This window comes from Oculina patagonica, chromosome 8, assembly GCF_052425735.1.
Source record: "Oculina patagonica isolate OP01 chromosome 8, crgOcupat, whole genome shotgun sequence".
NCBI classification, from domain to species: domain Eukaryota; kingdom Metazoa; phylum Cnidaria; class Anthozoa; order Scleractinia; family Oculinidae; genus Oculina; species Oculina patagonica.
In genome coordinates, this window is record NC_135765.1 from 1,230,121 (window position 1) to 1,251,671 (window position 21,551).

Genomic DNA, 21,551 nt, shown 5'->3' on the forward strand with positions numbered 1-21,551 from the left:
ATGACCGGTACTTCCTGACTCAAAAACTTTACAAGCCAAACCACTCCATGTGCATAGAAAGTCCTGTCCTTCGGCCCAGGGCTGGTGGGTTTTTCTGTCAGCTAGTGGATTGAGCCTGGATTTAAACACCACTTGCCTGATGGGCAAGTAACATTTTCTGGACTTTTTAGTTATCAGATGAAGTAAGCCCAGTGTGAAAGGTCTTCGGGCTAGCACATAATGGCTCTGCTTTGCCCAAAGCAACCTAGAATTAAATCTATTTTTCTTGTACGCTGCATACACTTCTAAATGCCTTAAAGCTAGGCACACACTAGGGTACTAGTCACAGTGAATAGTCGCAGGGACTTATCCCTTAGTGTGCGACTAGTCCCAGAAATCAAACCAGCTTAATTCGTGGAACTAGTTGCAGGGACCAAAAATGTGGTCCCTGCGACTAGAATTATGCAAAATACAAGTACACACTAGGGGACTGGTCCCAAAAGCAAGTCCCTGCGACAAGTCCCTGGGACTAGTCCCCTAGTGTTTGCAGACCTTAACTTTTGTTTCCACCAGTATCACACACAACAAACCCAATGTCCTTGTAAAGTTTAATTGCGGCATCTCTGTATACTTCAGTAATAAGACACACTGATGTTTTCCCATGCTCCTTGTGGTACTTAAGAACACATAGAGCAAGAGCTCTCCCCAGGCCACACCTGTGATAATCAGGCAGGACTGCTAGCCAATGAAGAATCCCCACAGGAGTGTCAAAATCTCTTTGCCAGGCAAATGCTGTTGCTACATATCTGTCATTGTGTCTGATGAAGAAAAAGCCATCTTCTTTAAACAGAGGACTTGATGAGTACCTATGGTCAGAGAAATAATTTTGTCAGAATAAAATTACAGGAAATTATAAGATGGGTGACATGTACTAAACACAGATATTTCAAAACTTTCCACAGCCTTTGACACCTTAACCTTTCACTCGGACTTCCATTAACACATATATGTAGAGGGTCTATTATAGGGGGCTGCACAGTCCGTAAACTGCCAAAAAAAACTGTAAACTGTTCTTCCTACACCGCAAATTGCTTTTTTGTCCTCTTAAGACTGAAACCGCCATAATTTCTTGACCATAAACCGCCAGATAAATACAAATGTACCCACAAACCAACACTCAAAATTGGCTTAACCACCAAACCGCCAGAGTAAACTAGACCCTCTTTGTAAGCAATCCACAATGTGGCTAAAATTATTTTTATTAGTGAGCTGGGCTTTTCTTTCATTGTGTGTGCTCGAAAATAAACTTGACAAACTTAGCCTAAAAGTACAGAACATGAAATTTTGAGCTGCAATCTTATTTGCAACTAACATAGTTTACAATGATAAAAGGAAAGCTTTCCAAGGACTTTCAGAGCAAAAAAGTGCAGAACACAAGCATTCTAGACAATATTAATAGCAATTTTTTATTTCGCTTACTTCCTGTCAGTAGAATGCACAACATGCAAAATTAATACATTCATTATATCAACCAAATTCATTGAATTCTAATAATACCTTTCAACAAATCTTTGTGGATTCCAGTCAGACACAAAGTCACCGAATGCCTCTCTAACTGCAAATAAACAGGTTATGGTCACCTGTCTGGGGATTTTAACCACTCCATAAAATTACATATAAGGGGCTAATAAAAGAAGGTCAGTTCCCTTATTCTGGTATACCGTAAAATTCCGGTTATAAGCCCCCCCGTTTATAAGCCCCCCCGGTTATAGGCCCATCTACTTGGAAACAAAAAAATACATCCGATTATAAGCCCCCCCGGATATAAGCCCCCCTCTACTGGATGACATTACTGAACATGGCTAAATGTTGCTTTATTATGCGTTTTTAACTTAAAAACGTATTTCGATCAACACTCCCGTGGCCCTTTTCGAAACATTTTTTTCATTCCGCTTATAAGCCCTCCCGGATATAAGCCCCTCCGTTTATAAGCCCACCCAAAACCCCTTACGAAGTTGTATAAGCCCAGGGCTTATAACCGGAATTCTACGGTATTTCAATAAGGAAAACACAGGTAGCCCACACTAAATATAAGAGCAAAACTTGATTTATAAGGGTTTGTATGGGAACACTATTGAACAGTTTGTTAATATTATGAACATATGCACTGAATAGCACAGGTTTGAAATCTTTGCAACCTCCCAAAACACTTTTCTTCAGTCAACTCTTGCTTTGCGGATACTCGTTAATACAGACAAAATCTAGATCCCAGGCGAAAGAGGTTTGGCTGGAAATGACTTCCGCTATTACAGACTCTCACTTTTATGGACACTAAACGACTCCCCCAACGTCTCCAACATAACGAGAGTTGACTGTATTCCAATACATGGCTGTTTCTTATGGTCCTCTCAGTGTTTTTAACAATAGCTTGGGCGGCCTGTCTGTTTGTCAAACTTCTAAAGTACAAAAATTAGTCTTGACTAGTTCTCTTACCTATTTCCACCCATCTTTGTTCATCACCATTCTAAAAATATGAATGATCTGTTTAAATTAAGTGACTAGACTGCAGCAATACCATCATCCCCTCCACCCCCACCCCATAATACCATGTTCATTTGATTAGGTGCCCTGGCCTTATTCAAGGGTTTTCGATTCACATTCTTCAAGAGTTCCAAGGTGTTCAGGATAATTTTTACAGGGTATTCTGTATATTTCCTGACTTCTAACACTAAGATTGGGGGGGGGGGGGGGGGGGAGGGGAGATGCACACAAAACATTTCGTGACACAGGCTTTTATAACCCCTGATCGTGGCAGTTTGAGCTATATATAAATAGCCTTGCTATTACTGTGTTACAACATATGTTAGGTAAGTTTATAACAGGTTTATAAAGTCAGATGGCGCCGCAATTCACGTGCAGAAGGTTAATAATACAGCTTTTAAAACAAAAAAAATCACAATCTACAATACAAACTCAGCAAGTATTTAATGCACATACAGTTCTTACCTTCCAAGTGCAAATAACGAAGTTTTCGCTCAGTTTAACCTCAGGAACAGGCCTTTTTTGAAGATCGTAAAAATTCAAGCGACACTGATCACCTCTCATCCTCTCCTAGTTCCCAGTCCACACGGGTTTACATCCTACCCACAATACACCAAGACAGTAGGGTTTTCGCGCCAAATTTGTCACATGCTACAAGACGCTTCCCGAGCGGTTTAGAATTTATATTTCGCTGTGACAACACGTTGTCTTCCTCAAAACCTAAAATCTTCACCAAATATGCCGGATTACCAAGCAGAAAAAGGTATTGAAACGTTTATTGGCTTGTTTTGTTGCTTGTGTTGCAGCCTTGGCGACTTCAGAAGCGAGTTTTGATTAATTTATGCTGTTTTGCATCGTTCTTGTCACAGACAAAGCGAAGCGATTTCTCGCCGAATTTTACGTCGATGGAGATGGTGGTAAAAACTTTAAATATGGTGAACAACTGGTAAGTATGAATCGATAACAATCTGTGCTTGAATTCGACAAGATTTGTTGCTTTCTCCTGTAGGAATTTTCGTTTGAATCAAACGGCGTCACACAAGCGAATCGCATGTGTTGATTGAATTTTAGCTTTCCCTGATTTGGCAAATATGCGCCAGTGTTCATATTAATAAACCTCATCAATTTTTGTTTCGTTAGGTCAAAATTGCCCATCGTGAACAAGTGGAGCTTTTAATTGAACTTGATGATATTGCTGAGGTAAGGAATGCCGATGCATGTTAACTTATTATTACTTAACTTCTGATAATTAAAGATAATTTTCTAATAACGAATTCAAATAAAGCGTAAAGCATTAAACCCACTGCCTGATTTTTGACTTGCAAGAGTTATTCCTACTCAGCCAACTACAACAAGAAAGTTTGCCTTTTATATATAATTTTAAAATTATCGGTATTAAATACCACATTCATCGTGTAGATTAGCTTACAGTTTGTGTATTGTTACACAGGGCACAGAGGAGTCAAGTCCGCAATTCAAAATCTCTACCGTGCAAAACGACCTTCAAAAGCTTTTCAAAGCGATCGTGTGTGCCGTACGTGATACAACGCCGTCATGCGATACTTGTTTACAGATCGTCTGGTCTGGTGATATCGTATTCATACCCTCATGCGACATCCGCAGACATCAATGTTTGTGGGCGTTACTAGAGAGACCAGCAGTAAGAAAAAGAGCAAGGGACGAAAGCGATTTGAGGGCGAGATTCCGATCCCTCGTTACTCGCTAAAAATCAAACGAAACGATCTCATTTTTAACATGTGGTTTAAGACTAGGATTGTCTCCCCATACGCTGTAAGAAAATCTTCAAACAAGTCGTTTAAGCTGTATTTCGGGGGACGAGTTTTAGGCAGTTAAAAATTCGTTTTCGTACAATGTGGACCGGAGGATACTGGTGGCGGAAATGCGTCACGAGACATGTGATGTTGCAATACCGTAATGTGTTTCACAAGTAACTTACCACTTTGAAGAGAAAACATTGTTTTCCACATTCAATTTCTTCGGATTGCGTTGTTCCTCGTATGGTAAATTTCGCTTTTCCCGGAGAGCACTATTCATATTTTGAATCTTACCGCCGGTCGAAAGATCAGTTGTTGTTTTGAATTTCGGATTAGTAACGGTTGATTTCAGCTGTCACAGCATGGATCTACATACGACTTCCGTTTCCGCCACCAGTATGCTTCGGGTGACATCGAGCCGATCACGTGGTATAATGTTTCGTCCCTTGTCTCTTTTTCTTCTCGGCACTTCGTGCCTCCGAAAAAAAATCGTCGCCCTTCGGGCGACAATTTTTTCGCCCCAGGCGACCATTGTCAGAATACGATATCACCAGACGATCTGCAAACAAGTATCGCATGACGGCGTTGTATCACGTACGGCTCACACGATCGCTTTGAAAAGCTTTTGAAGGTCGTTTTGCACGGTAGAGATTTTGAATTGCGGACAAACTTGACTCCTCTGTGCCCTGTGATTGTTATACTGCAAATAATTCAGCAGCAGTAATAAATATTCTACAATTATTCATAACAAGAAGTGAAATGAGTCTTTTGGGTACTTTGTACCTCAAGAAGCTAGCTCTTGTTAAGTTCAGTTAATAGCATGAATCAGCTTGAAGTATTACTTCCTTTCTCCCCCCCCACCCCCCTCCCTTTTCCCTTTAAGCATCACCCTGGAAGGATGCTAAGTGTAATTTCTCTTGCAGCTTAGCCTTTTAAGCAGGTTGCTATAATTTGTTGGTGATCATTTACACTGTACTACTGGGCAGAGAGAAATCCTGGTCGAGTTAAGTGTTTTGCCTAAGAACATAAGACAACAACCTTGGCCAGGGCTTAAAACCAAACTTATGCACTAGGCAGGGTTGACAGGGACGAAACCAAAAAATTCAGAAAGAGAGGCTGAGGAAATTGTGTCCAGAGCACAGCCCCCTCGGGCACCCTCTAAACTCGTCCCCGGTTAGCTGCTTTTGTTGGTTGTGTGAAACATTTGTAAAACCAGGGGTAATAAATGAACTAGCATTACAACATACAGTAAACTGTCCAAAATGTGGCACATTGCTATTTTCAGATGTTACATGTACACCAACTAAGCACTTCGCTTTGGTCTCTTTCTTGCAGATTGATCCAGAGTTAGCTGAAAACATTGTGGAAAATGCACGACGTTATAAACAGCTGTTTGAAGATGCTGTGTTTGAAATGTTACCAGACTACAAGGAGAGAGAGGTATAATAGGTGTATCATATTTTTTGAAAAGTCTAAAGGCTGTTACAGGACTTTAGTGTAATACAGTGGCGTGGCACCTCAGTTTCAATTACAAATAGTGACAACAGAAGTTCAGGAAAAGGCTAATGAAACCCTTTTAATTATGATTATTGTCAACTTGTGTCTTGAAAGGTTCAAGTAAAAGATGCATTAGATGTTTACATCGAACATCGCCTTCTCCTGGAACAACGCAACAGAAATGATACCGAAACAAGAGATCCCAGAAACAAATACCCACCAGAGCTTCTTAGAAGATAGTAAGTTTTTATTAATAATTGTTTAATGACACATACTGAGAATTAACTGATAACTGATGCAGTTGGTCAAGTAGATTGGTCATTATAAGTCATACCAAATACAGGGTTGGTACGGGTCATGGAAAACCTAGAAAGTCATGGAATTTTAGCATTTCATTTTCCAGGCCTGGAATGTCTTGAAAAATAGACGTCATGGAAAATGGTATTGATTGTACAAAATAATTAAGCAGGTTATTTTTGTGAAGAAAAGGGTAAAAACATCCCCAAAATCAAGATAATTTTTGAAAATTTCCAAGAAATTAATGATCAAATTTAGGTCATGCAAAACTTTAAAAAGTCATGGAAGAGGTTATGGAAAGTCATGGACTATCAAAAGCTCAAAAGAGTTCAAACCCTGAAATAGAAATTTGAAATTTCTTTTTGGTTACTCAGTGGGTGTTCTCATTTCTCACAAAGTTTTTAACTAAACGTTTAAAGCAATTTTGATTGTATTTATTATAAGTTCCATTTGATTGACATTTTGTAATAGGTTTGTGCTGTTAAATCATTTTCAGTGAAGTGTATTTTAAGCACCTAAGCCGTCAAAGAGCCAGCGCCGTCCGTGAAGTGAAGGCAGACAACATTGGTAAACTTGTTGTTGTGCGTGGAATTGTTACAAGATGCACAGAAGTGAAGCCAGTTGTGGAAGTAGCAACATACACATGTGATCAGTGCGGTGCCGAGTCATACCAACCAGTATGTATTAATATATTTTTTACTTGTTAGGGATCTTACATTGTGTTGGCTCATAAAAAATGCATGTACGGTGGAAGCCCAAATTCTTCAACCCTCGATTTCTGAAACCTCTTTTGATAACTCGTTCTGTAAGTGGTTACCCTCCTCTCAGTCAAAGACTGCAATTTTACCCACAACTTCTCAATCTCCCGATTTTTCATACAGTTTTCGTTTCCTTTGGAGGTTTGAGAAATCAGAATTCCACTGTTGGTAATTTATGTGGAATTTCTTTGGTGGTGGTGAAGAATGCCTATAAGCAGTTTATTACAGTTCGACCTCTATTAAGCGGCCACCCTCCATTAAGCGGCCACTTTCCAAAGTTCCGATTTATTTGTCAGTAAACTTCTGTATTTGATACCTCTATTCAACCGCCACCTCTATTAAGCGGCCGCGGCCACCTTTTTGCTGTCACAAGTGTATTATTTATATGTTTTTTACCTTCATTAAGCGGCCAGCAAATTGTCTTTCCAAGCGAAATGCATGGTGACAGATGATATTTAAATAAATCGCCCGTGAAAATTTCTTGAGCTAAATTTTTTAACAGACTAACTGTTGATGCAAAAAGGCCTAAGAAACTTGTCAACGATGTTTTGCATATTTTTCTGTACATTATCAACCTGACTGTACATTTCAACTACGTGCCCTCTGTGTTAAAGCTAGAACTATGCATGGGCTGGAAATGCACTTGATATTTTGTTACAATGACTTTTGGATTTATCTTTATTTATGTTCACTTTTTAAAAGAATTTTTTCCTATATAGAGTCAATAAAATCATGTTTACTGCCATTCCTATCCAATTTATATTGTACCTCTATTAAGCGGCCAACCTCTATTAAGCGGCCACTTTTTAAAGTCCCGAGGGGGGCTGCTTAATAGATGTCGGACTGTACTTATGAGAATTGAGAATTTAATTATCTTAGCCAATTATAGCATGAATCACTTAATAATTTACTTTTATCCTCTAAAAATTAAAAATGTCCTCTGACTTAAATTATTTGTAATAATCAGTGTCAAAATTCTTTTTCTACAGATTTCATCACAGACATTTATGCCTTTGCTAATGTGCCCAAGTGAGGAGTGCAAAGTAAATAAGTAAGTTCTGAAATACAAGTGAAATAAAATAGGGATGGAAGGTGTAAAAAAGTTCCGAAATACACCGGTTGTGATTTACATACAGAACCACAGAAATGTACTGGAAAATGAGACTGGAGAAGAGATTTTTGATACTAAAACCATTAACAATTCTTTTCTTCTCAGGGCTGGTGGTCGTCTTTACCTTCAAACAAGAGGTTCCAAGTTTGTCAAATTTCAAGAACTAAAAATCCAAGAACACAGTGATCAAGTACCAGTGGGAAACATACCAAGGTCCATGACAGTGATCGCTAAAGGTGAAACAACCAGGCTTGCAGTGCCAGGTGATCACGTGGCTGCTACAGGAGTGTTTCTTCCCATGATGAAAACTGGATTCAGACAGCTCACACAAGGACTGCTGTCAGAGACATTTTTGGAAGCTCATGTAAGTGTTTGTGAAAAAGAAATTTATTGTGTGAGGATCTGATTTCTCAATTAGCAATTACAGTACCGCTCAAATGTAAGTTGACAGTCTCGACTCGATTCTCGAGACAAGGCGGTCTCGAATATTCATAACTCGAAAGGCTTTCGAGGAAATGATTTATTTCTCGAGGAAAGAATAAAAGCCGCTCGCACCTCATGTACAAGTGTTTCACGTCCACCTTCAGCGCATGAAATATAAACCTTCCCCGACATGTGACATTCGACAGTACGATATATTCGCGTCGATCTTAATTCCGTTTACTTACCTAAAAGTACTGACACAAACTCGTCCTTGAAAGCCGTGATCGACGAATTAAATTTAGAAAAGGACGCGAAAAGAACCTGTAGTTCAAACTTGTGCTCTCCCTTGTCAAGTTTCAACCCGCCATAAGTGCATGTTTTCAACCACGAAGATATTGCAGTTATTGGTTTACAAGGTCATCCTGAGTTTCGCAAATAAAACTACAAATTTAATTTCTGTCACAAAAATGATCTGTAATTCAGCATCTGAAGCATTCGATGCGAAACGATGTAAATGCTACGAATCTTGTAAGCTGAGCCGTAGAATAGCACCGACAAAATCACGCAACAATAATTCAAAACATTAGTGGTGTCGCGTCTAGCTTGAAATTCCGACTGAGTTTCCGCAAATAAAACCGGTTCTTAAATTTGAGTTGTAAAAATTCTGTAGACGGCAAACGAAACATTCCACGTGAAAAACATCGGAGGCGTGAAGCCTTCCGTAAAGAAATGGCAAGACAGACTTGTGTCGCACCATCGCGTATAGCTTGAAATGAGCGTGTTTTATTTTTTTGTGAATTTGGCATAAAATTCTTAAAACCTAAATTCTTCTTGAATGAAACTTGTCTTCAATTATAACACAGATAATGGCGTTAATTATTATTACAGCTTTAGAGAAGTTATACAAATTTTGCTCTTTTTTTGGCAAAATTTGCATATGTCAAAAGTAATCTGAAACCTTTCGAACTCCAGCGTAAATAAATGTAACACAATGCCACACGCAAGTATCCGATTTAGATTCTTTCATACACACGTAACTGCGTTTTTCAAAAGAAAACTAAATGACAGAGTGAACTTTAAGGTTTAATATTTGTGTCCTAAATCATAACACAAACAATCGTATGCGTGACATTGCACACATGCTTCATGTTTGTCCTAAGATCACCTGAACGCAGGTTGTATTTGTCCATGTTGATTCGGCGGGACTGCGCTAACTCCAACTCAGTTACTTCTGGTTTGATTTGCCCTCAATTCATTTACTATCGACGGTTTCGAGCTCCTATTTCAAACTTTTTGGGACGGTTCTAAATATTAAACGACCAAGCGTGCGTTGTTACAGCAGGATGAGTAGCCGGCACACTGGCTTCGACCATAGTACAACACTCGAGAGTGCGGCCTGCTTGAGCAATTTTATTCTCGAGGAATCATTCAAGCGACAAGCTCATTATTTTTCTCGACTTGAGACTCCATCCTCGAGACTCAAAACTCGAAATTTTCGAGTTTGGAGGATCAAGTCTCGAGGATCGAGGCTCGAGGGACTGTCAACTTACATTTGAGCGGTACTGTAAATGCACTGCCTAACAATATTACAGTTGTATAATACAGGCTGCACCGCAAGGTGAAATTTGATGTCAATCTCTATTCAGTCTTGGGAATTAACCAGTTGACAGGAATCAAAGTAATATAAGGACATTTCTTGGTTTGTTTTCATGTAGAGGATTGTAAAAATGAACAAGACAGAGGATGACGAGCTGGGTGATGAAGAGCTTAGCGATGAAGAAATCAGGGCTCTATCTGAAGGTTTGTCTCTTTAATTTACTGTGTCTTAAAGGTTAAATTCTGTTCCAATCCTAGAGAAGGAAGTAGCCATATTTAACCAGTTTCTGCACCCTTGCCATGGATGGCGAGCCAGTTGATTGCAGGCTACCTCTATCAACAATGTTAATTTATACTGTCTCTTAGGTGTAAACAAGCAGAATGCAACAAACTCGGGCCAGGCTTAATACCAAGATGTTGGTCATGATCCAGAGTCTAATTGACACCATGCCTTCCCCTTACAGCATCTTTACTGAATAAAATTGTAATTTTTTGTGTCAATTATGTAATGTTTAATAAATGAGCAGCAGTGTTTTATCAAGTTTAAAACACGAGGCGCAGCCGAGTGTTTTAGACTTGATAAAACACGAACTGCGAATTTATTGAACGGCTTAAAACTCTTCTGATGTAGATCAACTCATTCTTGCACTAATATTTACCTTTGGGGTTATTTTGGCCTAGAAAAGTGGACGCAAAGTTTAGCCGTGTCTTTATCAGATATAAAGACACTCATTAAAGATTAATTTCTTTTGTATTTTCTATATGAATTATTTATGAGTTTTTTAAATAAGCTGTAATAACTTAGTTGAATAATTATTATTAATAATAATAATAATAATAATAATAATAATAATAATAATAATAATAATGATGATGATGATAACAATATGATTAGCTTCATTGTCAGTTAATCCTGAAACATTTCTGATTGCAGAAGCGGATTTTTATGACAAGCTGGCATCATCTTTAGCTCCTGAAATTTATGGCCATGAAGACATCAAGAAGGCACTGTTGTTGCTGTTGGTTGGTGGAGTTGACTGCACTCCTCAGGGAATGAAAATAAGAGGTAATCCTGTTGTGTGCAACATTCTTTAAACAGCTTGACATGATATTTCGATCTTTCATATTGTTATCCCAAAAGATATCCATACTCCTGACATGGGGTTTTAAGGTTGAACGGAGCACCCCAAAGTTTTCCATTTTCAAGGGAGCTTTCACAATGTCTCTCTTCACCTGGAATTTATTCAATGGTTTTTCTCTTTCATGCTTCTGGAAAATTCCATACATACAGAAAAGAAATGTTTCTGGCGGTGATAAAACAGACATCATGATCTTTAAATAAGAATAAGTACAGTCTAGCTGTACCATTAGTACAGTCAGTAAAGACACGTTCAATTTGTAATCCCTTTTACTGGATTGATTAAAAGGATTGTTTTTGTTTTTATCACAGTTTTTTATTGAAAATGTTTATTTTTTCCTGCAGGAAATATCAATATGTTACTTATGGGCGACCCAGGTGTAGCAAAGAGTCAAATGCTCGCTTACATTGACAGACTTGCACCTCGAAGTAAGTGTTTCAAATCTTGATGGTTGTAAATCAAATCCAAGCTTACCGTAAAGTTCCGTGTATAAGCCGCACCTTTTTCCTCTAAATTCAAGTCAAAAATCGGGGGTGCGGCTTATCTACGGAAACATCTCTGGTTGGAGTTCTCAAGGGCCTAATTAATATTCATAAAAAACTTCTCAAGACGTCATTGAATAAACATATAACAACCTGAAAACTTTGTTGTTCACTGCCTTTTAGTTCCTCTGCAAAACTGTTTGCAGTGAAGCCTGCCAGCCACTTCGAATCATGTCTTTCCGCCGCGTGCGAGAAAGCACCAAGATGAACGCAAGTACTCACAAGGCAAATGGCCGACTGCTTCGCTTTTTTATTGACCTTCACAACAATTGCATCTGCTGGATTAACAAACTCTTATTCTGCATGAAGTTTTGATCCTGTTGCGGGTAGCAGTTTCCAAGAATCTTGAAATAAAAACGTGGTTTCTTCCAAAGAAAGTGCCGCCATGTTTGATTTTATTGCCCAGACTCCTCTCTACAATTCAAAGCTTGGCTACTAAGCATTCATCATTCGCGTACGATTCGAACTACAAGTGTTTCAGGAGTGTTTAGAAGTGATAATCTCGAAAATATGATATCAAGAGAGCATCCAAGTTTAAGATATTGTGAACTCAAACTAAAAGGGAGGTATGACAAGTGAAATTTCGCTTTCGTAAGACTTAATTTATATTAAACATTGCAACAACCGCCATGTCAGTGTTTCGAAACCGTGCTTGTTTGCCCTTGTTTGTTTACCAATAAAACTTCACTTTAACTTCAAACTTTATGGACCGTATATTTTTTACAAAATTTGAGCTTCCAAATCGGGGGTGCGGCTTATCTACGGGTGCGGCTTATACACAGAACTTTACGGTAAATTCTAGAAAGGAAAGTCTGGTTACAAAAATTGAGAAAACATGCTTGCTTATAAATTACATGTATGTGCAGCTGTCACGGGAGACAGGACTTATGGTTACAACATTAGATTACAGATCATTGGTACTGCAAATAGTTAAGGTACATGTACCATTACAAAAATTCTTAAGGGCTACTTGCCGTTCTTCCATCCCATCCAGGGAACAATGATGCTCCTAGCACCAGCCTGATAAACCACTAGGTCTTGAAACCGTGACATTAACCACATTGACTTATGACTCCGGCTTGGGATATCTGTTAAGACTGTGGTTAACTGTTATTGTTTTGTACCTTTTGTTACAGGTCAGTACACCACTGGACGTGGCAGCTCAGGAGTTGGTCTGACAGCTGCTGTTATGAAAGATCCTCTCACAGGAGAGATGATTCTTGGTATGTTCCAGTGAACAATAAATTAATTTTTTGTTTTAATTACAGTACACTACACTTAACATAGTCAGCTTGTGTATAGGCCAGGATTTTGAATCAACTACAGATATATTAATTATTATTTATTTAAAGTAGCCTGACTAATGAGCATTAACAATATTGTTTATGGACATAAGTCGCCAATGTATGATTCCAGAAGGGTTGTCCTAAAACCCGGAATGCCAGAAACCCGGAATGCCGGAATGCCGGAAATCCGGATAAGAAAGCCCGGAATCCTAAAACCCGGAGTGACCTTTTTGTGTACGCCTTTTTTCAATAAAATTAAATACGTGGAAATATGATTTTTTTTTGGGGGGGGGGGGATTTGGAAGTTTGTTACGAGTTTCCAATTACGTTGCGAGTTTTCGAATCAAATTGTCAATTTCGATACAAAGTTCCAAACTTCGGCCCGACTGAACTTCGCAATTTAGCTAGTTGAGGAGAAACAAAACATGTTGTTTCAAAGTCATGGCGATATCAGAACTCAATGATTTTAAAGGAAACAAGTTACGGCGGGAATATTCCAGCGATTCTTGCGGCTCAAGTTGCACAATATTTGTTTGACGAACAAGCAGGGCGGCAATAACAACCTTCTAATCAATTTTCTGACTGATGGTGAGTAGAAGCATTACATTCATATACCGTCTATTGCACTTAGAATGAAAACGTCCTTTCGAAAATGGGTATCAAACGCTGTCGATATATATTCGAATTCGTCACTTGATGATGGAAGCGATAATTCAGTTGAAGTGTCAGACAACGTTTCGCACCAGCGATCACGCAAGTAATTTGACGATAAATGAATTTTATGCAGTCAGAAATTTGGTCAAATTTTCCTTTTTGTAAAAATATATATATGTTTTACGCTTTGTGCGAGGTATAATCTTAATTTTGAAGTCTTTTGCGTTTGTAAGCCGGATGAAACTGGATACATGGTTTACCCATCAGGATCTTTACATAAAGTTGATTTTAATCGAAGCCGAAGCGAGGCGACAGGGAAGACTTATTTGTCACGCCAACATGTTTATGGCTCGCTGAACATTAATTTAAAGTTTGTGAGCCTTTTATATTTTTTTATGGCTTTTTCCGAACGATTAAGCGTAGCAAAGCCCTTGTTGATAACATAACTACAGAAGGTTAAATCTGCACAAGTTAACACAATGTAAGGTTTTTATTGACGTCGACTATTTGGTCAAACAAATGTTTTGCAACTTGAGCCGCAATAATCGCTGGAATATTCCCGCCGTAACTTGTTTCCTTTAAAATCATTGAGTTCAGATATCGCCATGACTTTGAAACAACATGTTTTGTTTCTCCTCAACCAGCTAAATTGCGAAGTTCAGTCGGACCGAAGTTTGGAACTTTGTATCGAAATTGACAATTTGATTCGCTAACTCGCAACGTAATTGGAAACTCGTAACAAACTTCTAAATCGCCCCCCCCCCCCCCAAAAAAAAAACATATTTCCACGTATTTAATTTTATTGAAAAAAGGCGTACACAAAAAGGTCATTCCGGGTTTTAGGATTCCGGGCTTTCTTATCCGGATTTCCGGCATTCCGGCATTCCGGGTTTCCGGCATTCCGGGTTTTAGGACAACCCATTCCAGAATATATCCATAACCACCCCACAGGTCATTAGAAATTCCAAGGGGGTGGGGGGGGGTTGTCTCAAAAGTCAAAATTCTTAAAGGAAAGTATGAAGGTAAAGTGATTTTTTTGGAAGCTGTGGGAGGGTTCAAACCAAAAACCTTCTGTGAGGTGGTACCCATGGATTCTGAAATTAATATTAAGGCAATTATGAAATCTGTTTATTTACATTGGCCAAAATGCCATTTTTCATGTGACATTATACCATTATGACCCTTTCAGAGGGAGGAGCACTAGTGTTAGCAGACAAGGGGGTTTGCTGCATTGACGAGTTCGACAAGATGATGGATGCCGACAGGACTTCAATTCATGAAGTGATGGAACAACAGACTGTCTCTATTGCCAAGGTGAGAATGATTTTATAGAGAGGCAAAAATGTCTTGATTCATCATGATACCAAGAAGTGAAGATCAAGAATCCTAAAACTCGAGATAATTGAAAGGGGGGAAGGGAAACAAGCTTGACACAACAGTGGGGAAATCTAACAGAAAAGCTCTCTTACCAACGGCTAGATGAAGGTTTTTCTTAGATAGCGGTCTTTTAGCATAAGTGTAACTTGAAAATCTTGAAAAAAATTAATGTTGATGTTGTGTTATTTTCAAGGCTGGAATCATGACAACCCTGAATGCGCGAGTATCGATCCTAGCAGCCGCCAATCCTGCCTATGGCCGCTACAATCCAAAGAAATCTGCAGAACAAAACATTCAGCTCCCAGCAGCACTGTTGTCAAGATTTGATATACTTTGGCTGATTCAGGATAAACCAGACAGGGACAACGACTTGAGGTAAGAAATGAAACAATATCATTGATATCCTGAGTTCTCGTGATAGTAAACAAATAACCTGTTTACGATGCAATTTTGGCATCGGCTGTCATCAACACATTCATAGGGGCTGTGTTTTGCACTAGTCTTTTGCCTGAAATCTTGTATGTGTGTAATGTTGCTAATGCCATAGAATATTCATTTTTGTGGGGGAAAATTATTTTACAGAATTCAAGGAAGGGCTGCAGGCAAATTATGATACCCCAGTGCTACACTACATGTACAAATATTGTATCACAATGAGATATTTGCAATATTATGATATGATATGGTGTTTTGCACCAATTTTTTTTTACTGCTTCTCGTTTTGTAATTCCTTTGCAAAAAATAAAGTAAAAAAATAAATTTATATATATATATATATATATATATACAGACAACAAGTCGATAGACTGAAGACTTCATCTGCTATAAAAGTGCTCGATGGTAAAACCAGAGCTGTTACAACATAGAATAGTAGAGTCGGACTAATTCAAAACCATTTATTCGCTACTCTGAGTTTCATGCCTCATACGAGGCAATCATCAGGCGACTGCCAGAAAAACGGTTACATGAAAAGATATACAAATTTGAAAATAGGGAACAATGAGTACTTGCGTGACATGTCAAGATGTTATTGGAGGAAAAAAAAAAAAAATCTATATTAAGCTAACATGGTATTTAACAAGAATTTCTTAGAGTGTCTACAGATCGAAGTCAGTTCGTTTCTATGATTGAGTGTTGACATTTCTGGTTTGCAAATTATAAAATATTCCTAAAAACCGGAAAACACCTTCCATACACAAAAGAAGGAAATGTACCGTTGTATGTACACAAGCAGTCTAACCACCCACCCTCTATCCTAAGAAACATCCCTGAATCGATCAACAAACGTCTTTCGCAAATATCTTCTGACAAAGAATGTTTCGACGAGACCAAAAGCATTTACCAAGACGCGCTTAACAAAAGTGGCTATGAATACACCCTGTCTTACAAAGACACAGCCCCCGATGCACCAAAAGCGAGAAGAAATCGGCAAAGAAACATAACATGGTTCAACCCACCATACAGCCAAAATGTGGATACCAAAGTCGGCAAATGCTTTCTTTCACTCATCGATCAGCACTTTCCAAAAACCAGCCCTCTTCACAAAATCTTTAACCGGAACACTCTTAAGCTGAGCTATAGCTGTATGAGCAACGTTAAATCTATAATCTCCAGCCACAACAAAGCTCAAATTAGCAAACCTGTCAATCCATCCAATGAAGTCAACAACTGCAATTGCCGAAAAAAGAACTCTTGTCCACTTGAAGGAAATTGTAAAGAGCGGAACATTATTTATCAAGCAGAGGTCACCACCCCTCAGTCAAAAGAGACCTACATCGGTCTTTGCGACACGACATTCAAAGAACGTTACCGAAACCATACATGCTCCTTCAGAAACGAACGGTACAAGAATGCCACCGAGCTCAGCAAGTACATATGGAGTCTAAAGGACCGGAAAATCAATTACGAGATAAGATGGCGAAAAATAAGACAAGCACGATCGTATTCTAATATCAACAAAAAATGTAATCTGTGTCTTTGTGAGAAATATTTTATAATTTGCAAACCAGAAATGTCAACACTCAATCATAGAAACGAACTGACTTCGATCTGTAGACACTCTAAGAAATTCTTGTTAAATACCATGTTAGCTTAATATAGATTTTTTTTTTTTTTTTTCCTCCAATAACATCTTGACATGTCACGCAAGTACTCATTGTTCCCTATTTTCAAATTTGTATATCTTTTCATGTAACCGTTTTTCTGGCAGTCGCCTGATGATTGCCTCGTATGAGGCATGAAACTCAGAGTAGCGAATAAATGGTTTTGAATTAGTCCGACTCTACTATTCTATGTTATATATATATACATGTATATATTGTATAAATGTCATATGGCATGCACAGTTATCATAGAATGATGAAAAGCCAAAAGTATTCACTGCGGAATACAAAAAACTTGAGACATGACCTTATGTACTTAGCTACATGTAGCTTTAACAATTCACAGGCATGCCACTAAATTTGTATATCCCTAAATACTGACTGGCAGGACACATTTCTGTAATTGCTACTTTCCCAGGGTGTTAAGAGCCCACCAATTTAGCAACATACATCTGTGGCCAATTGTCATCTTCTTTCACTTTGTATATATCCAGGTTAGCACAGCACATCACATATGTTCATCAGCACAGCTCCCATCCTCCAATGCAGTTCACATCACTGGACATGAATCTTATGAGGTATGAAAAAAAAAAACTGATGACAGATGTCTGTTTTCCTCAATTCATCCTCTTTTTAAAAGATGTTTGAGATTAAAAAAACAGCTGATGTTGTAGTCCAACAGACAACTATTACCCCGGTATTTAGTATGTTGGATTGGTTGTTACTTGCAAATGAAAATCTCGAAAACCGAGCAAAACATAGAGTGTATCAATATTGTGGAATTTTGTAGGTCTAAATACCTCTTGAGCCGGGAATGAGTAGAGCACTCAAGCGAAAGCATTTATGTACCCAACAAGACAGAAAATCCTTAGAAATTAGGGTAACAATAAATGTTAAGTTCTTTAAATTATTTAAAGAACAACTGAACAATAACTATTAGTCTTTGTAATCTTACCTTGTGTTTTGAATGCTGATTTCGTTGTCTCTTTACAGACGTTACATTGCTGCATGTAAGGAAAAACAACCCTTGATCCCAGAGGCACTTACAGATTATATTGTCAGTGCATATGTAGAAATGAGAAAAGAAGCCAGAACTAACAGAGACACAACTTTTACCTCAGCCAGAACTTTACTGGCTGTACTCCGGCTTGCAACAGCCTTGGTGAGTAGTAACTTTGCTTTCTTGCTCAATAGCAAGGCCCGCGAGTGACCTCACGACTCAGACAAACAAACCGAAATGGCGGACGATTTTCCTTAAACACTTGCTTAAAGAGCTGGTGTTCCTAAAACACTTTCATACAAGGAAAACTTCGCCTACATTCCTTCTATGTCACTTAGGACAAGCTAACATTTTTTTAGCCTTGTGGGGGTTATTCATTTGCATTCTATTTTAAGACCTCGCGCGCGTTGCTGTTCAACTGCAACTTTATGTACACACATTACTCAATATCGGCTTTCAAGGCAAACCTCAGAATAAGCCTAAAAGACAACAAGAAATACTCCAGTTTCAATAGGTTTCCTGAACCTTTTTAGTGTTTTGAAAAAAAGTCCTGTTTTTGGCTAATGATGCATGTACATACTTCACACCCCTTAATCCAGAGCCAATGCACAGATCATTTAGTCACTATTGATTTTGGTTATAATCATGGACATTAATGAAGCTCAATCACAAATGGGTGAATTTAAAGTTATCACATCAGTTGGCAACCATAAGGATCTAATTGCTGCTACGTGCTCTGTAACCTGACAGACATGGAAGACCACTGAAAACAAAAAAAACCTGAAACAACAAATGTCTAAGCTCAGTTTGTGCTTTTTTGCAATCCCTTCTAAAACTGTTGCACAGTGCACTAAGCATATGACTCCTGTTTGTTTGTATAGGCTCGTCTCCGTTTGGCTGATGTGGTGGAGAAAGAAGATGTGAATGAAGCTATGAGACTAATGGAAATGTCAAAGGCTTCTCTAGTTGATGATGAAAATGCAACAAGGTAAGAAATCCATGTGTAGAGAAACTTTGGATTGTGTGTGTGTGCTATGATAAGCAAACATTTGTTCAGTGTTATTGCTTGGAAGCATAGAGAGGTACAGTGACTTGAGGGTTAGCATACAGGGCTCTAAATCTAGCTTTGTTCGAGGCCATTGTGTTGTGTTCTTGGACAAGACACACTTCTCTCATTGTGCGTCTCTCCATTCAGGGGTACAAATGGGTTACTGGCAAAAATGATAACGTAATAATCAAAAGTTTAGAATGATAAAGGGTATTCAGGCTGAGGGGGAGTAAAAATGCTCCTTGTTGTTTGATGCTGTGTAAGCCAGGATATAAGCTTCAGTGTTATAGAGCACATTGGCAGAATGCAGACATAAGCCTTCTGGAGCTGCAGTATACTTTGAAATCTGTTCCAATCCCAGGGATCAAAGTGACCAGTTGGCTCGTTGGTGCTGGCACTTAGCTCTGGTTTCTGTGGGAAAAAGTAATAGGCCATTTTTGAGTTACCCTTTGCCTCTGTTTCAAAACGAGTCTACATGCGAAACCATTCATATCAAAATGAGTTTCACCTACAGGTCCATTGTCATGCAAATTAAACTCATTTTCATATGAATGGTTTCGCACGTAGACTCGTTTTGAAACAGAGGGAAAGGGTAACTCGGGAATGGCCTATTAAATGTATTGCTACTTCTTCTTGGTGGGATGCTGTTCTAACACACTACCCTGGCCCCAGCAACAAAAAAGTCAGTTTCCACTTACACTGCTGGGTGGACTGATGCACTGTGAGAGTGACGTGTTTTGCCCAGGAACACACCACAACTTGTTAGTCCAGGGTACAAGAGACAAATTGTTAGGCCACTGCCCCGCCCAAAAATCCTACAGCTCTAGGGAGGGGGCAGGGAAAGAGTTAAGAGTTAAAATATTACTGTACTTACACCAATGTATTGTCTTGCTTTGTTTTTCTTTAGGACTGTAAATCCAGTTGATGCAATTTATGGTATTATCAAGGAAATGGCTGGAGAGGCTAGTAGCGTAAAGTAAGTCATTCAAAAGCGTAACAATTAATAACCAAAGCCCAAGCAGCTTAGCTACATTGATAACCAATCAGGGACACTAAATGTCAAATGATGTTTAAATTACGTAACAGCAGCGTTAAGTCTCAATGGAAGTTTGACCGATTTTGCTGTCATTCTTTGGATGGGCAAATGTAGATAATACAATGGATCAATATTAGAACTTGAAACTAAAAATTGCAATCTGATGCCAAGCACGAGAAACATGCGCAAGTCATGTCCAATTGATTTTGTTGATGTTCCGTAGTTCTGATTGGTTGTGCAATTGACAGGTTTGCTGTGATCAGCTAGAACAGGTTATTGTACGAGTTTTATGAAGCACTTAGAGAGCTCTGAAAACACAAAATCAAAGCAAGTAAACAACCACTGAAAATAGTCTACCCTGAGCACTTGCGAAGGGCTGGTAAATATAAATGTTACTAGTAAGAACCCCCAGACTGTAATTCTTTCATTTTTCTTACTTCAGACTTCAAGAGGCCCAGCAGCGCTGTTTGACAAAGGGCTTTACTCCAGATCAATTTGATGCGTGTCTCGGAGAGTATGAAGACTTGAATGTGTGGCAGATTAACTCAAACAAGACAAAGATCACTTTTGTGCAGTGATACACAATCGTGTAGTTGGATCAATCAGAAGAGTTGGAATCAAACATCTGAAGACGCAGTGTGCCTTGATGAAGTGCTGTTTTCACTGATATGGAGCAGAAACATAAATTATTAGGGAATTTATAGCTGCCAAAACATAAGCATCAGTCATCATTTTGCCCATTTATTTTATCATTCTCTTATTGTAATAAGCACTCTAGCTTTTGCATTAGCTAATTTAAGTATTTTTGTCGCCTGTAAATATTCTTTTGTTTTTTTAATTTCTAATACTACTTTACCTTGTGGGGTTCGTATATTTGCTTGGAATAATAAAATCCACGTTGTTGTATTCAGTTATCACGAGTCTTGTCTAAACTAATTATTTTCAAGTATCAACTGCACATTACTATTTTACTGTTAAGTGGGTAGTATGCTGTGCAGTTTAACTCATGTTGGTATTTTGTCTTGCCCCAACGAAGCCGTAGGCCGAAGTGGTTAGAATCAGACGATAATTATTCCACAAAATTGAGCAGGATAATTGTTTTGTTACTCAACAAATTGCCAAAGAAACACATTTTTCAGCTAGAAAAACTGGTTATGCAGCACTTTGTAAGACTTCGGACAGATATTGGCAAACCTACGTATATTTAGTAAATAAACCCCTTCAGCACTTATGTCCAGGATTGAACGCAAGTATTTTTTAATAAGTACTTCATGTTTGACTGTGTTATTTGACTTTTTACTTCATATTTATATTCATATTTGACAGAATTTGGTGTGTTGGCGAACTTTTATTAATGAGGACACTTTGTGATGGATGTCATAAGGAACGT

General features: G+C 38.5%; 2 protein-coding genes across 3 annotated transcripts in view; one reads left to right on the top strand and one right to left on the bottom strand.

Moving 5' to 3' along the window:
* Positions 1-139: 139 nt before the first annotated feature.
* LOC144661984 (mycothiol acetyltransferase-like) lies at positions 140-3,223 on the bottom strand. The gene is made up of 4 exons (XM_078522718.1): positions 2,986-3,223; positions 2,473-2,503; positions 1,537-1,594; positions 140-845 (listed from the first exon to the last, which is right to left on the bottom strand). Exons 1-4 carry the CDS (start codon positions 3,082-3,084, stop codon positions 533-535), a joined length of 501 nt encoding a protein of 166 aa, XP_078378844.1. The 5' UTR covers positions 3,085-3,223; the 3' UTR covers positions 140-532.
* LOC144661955 (DNA replication licensing factor mcm7-like) overlaps positions 3,116-21,551 on the top strand; it is a 24,099-nt gene continuing 5,663 nt past the window's right edge. The window contains exons 1-19 of one of the 2 annotated variants that reach the window (XM_078522674.1): positions 3,116-3,283; positions 3,390-3,466; positions 3,661-3,720; positions 5,631-5,735; positions 5,907-6,031; positions 6,586-6,766; positions 7,837-7,898; positions 8,064-8,322; positions 10,097-10,181; positions 10,912-11,043; positions 11,461-11,544; positions 12,795-12,881; positions 14,788-14,912; positions 15,169-15,350; positions 17,572-17,655; positions 18,071-18,239; positions 18,959-19,065; positions 20,033-20,101; positions 20,604-21,067. In XM_078522674.1, the coding sequence (XP_078378800.1) occupies positions 3,259-3,283; positions 3,390-3,466; positions 3,661-3,720; positions 5,631-5,735; positions 5,907-6,031; positions 6,586-6,766; positions 7,837-7,898; positions 8,064-8,322; positions 10,097-10,181; positions 10,912-11,043; positions 11,461-11,544; positions 12,795-12,881; positions 14,788-14,912; positions 15,169-15,350; positions 17,572-17,655; positions 18,071-18,239; positions 18,959-19,065; positions 20,033-20,101; positions 20,604-20,739 (2,154 nt within the window). In that variant the 5' untranslated portion in view covers positions 3,116-3,258 and the 3' untranslated portion in view covers positions 20,740-21,067. Of the gene's footprint in view, positions 3,284-3,389; positions 3,467-3,660; positions 3,721-5,630; positions 5,736-5,906; positions 6,032-6,585; positions 6,767-7,836; positions 7,899-8,063; positions 8,323-10,096; positions 10,182-10,911; positions 11,044-11,460; positions 11,545-12,794; positions 12,882-14,787; positions 14,913-15,168; positions 15,351-17,571; positions 17,656-18,070; positions 18,240-18,958; positions 19,066-20,032; positions 20,102-20,603; positions 21,068-21,551 lie in introns of those variants that run through there. The other variant, XM_078522673.1, reaches the window with a different exon arrangement.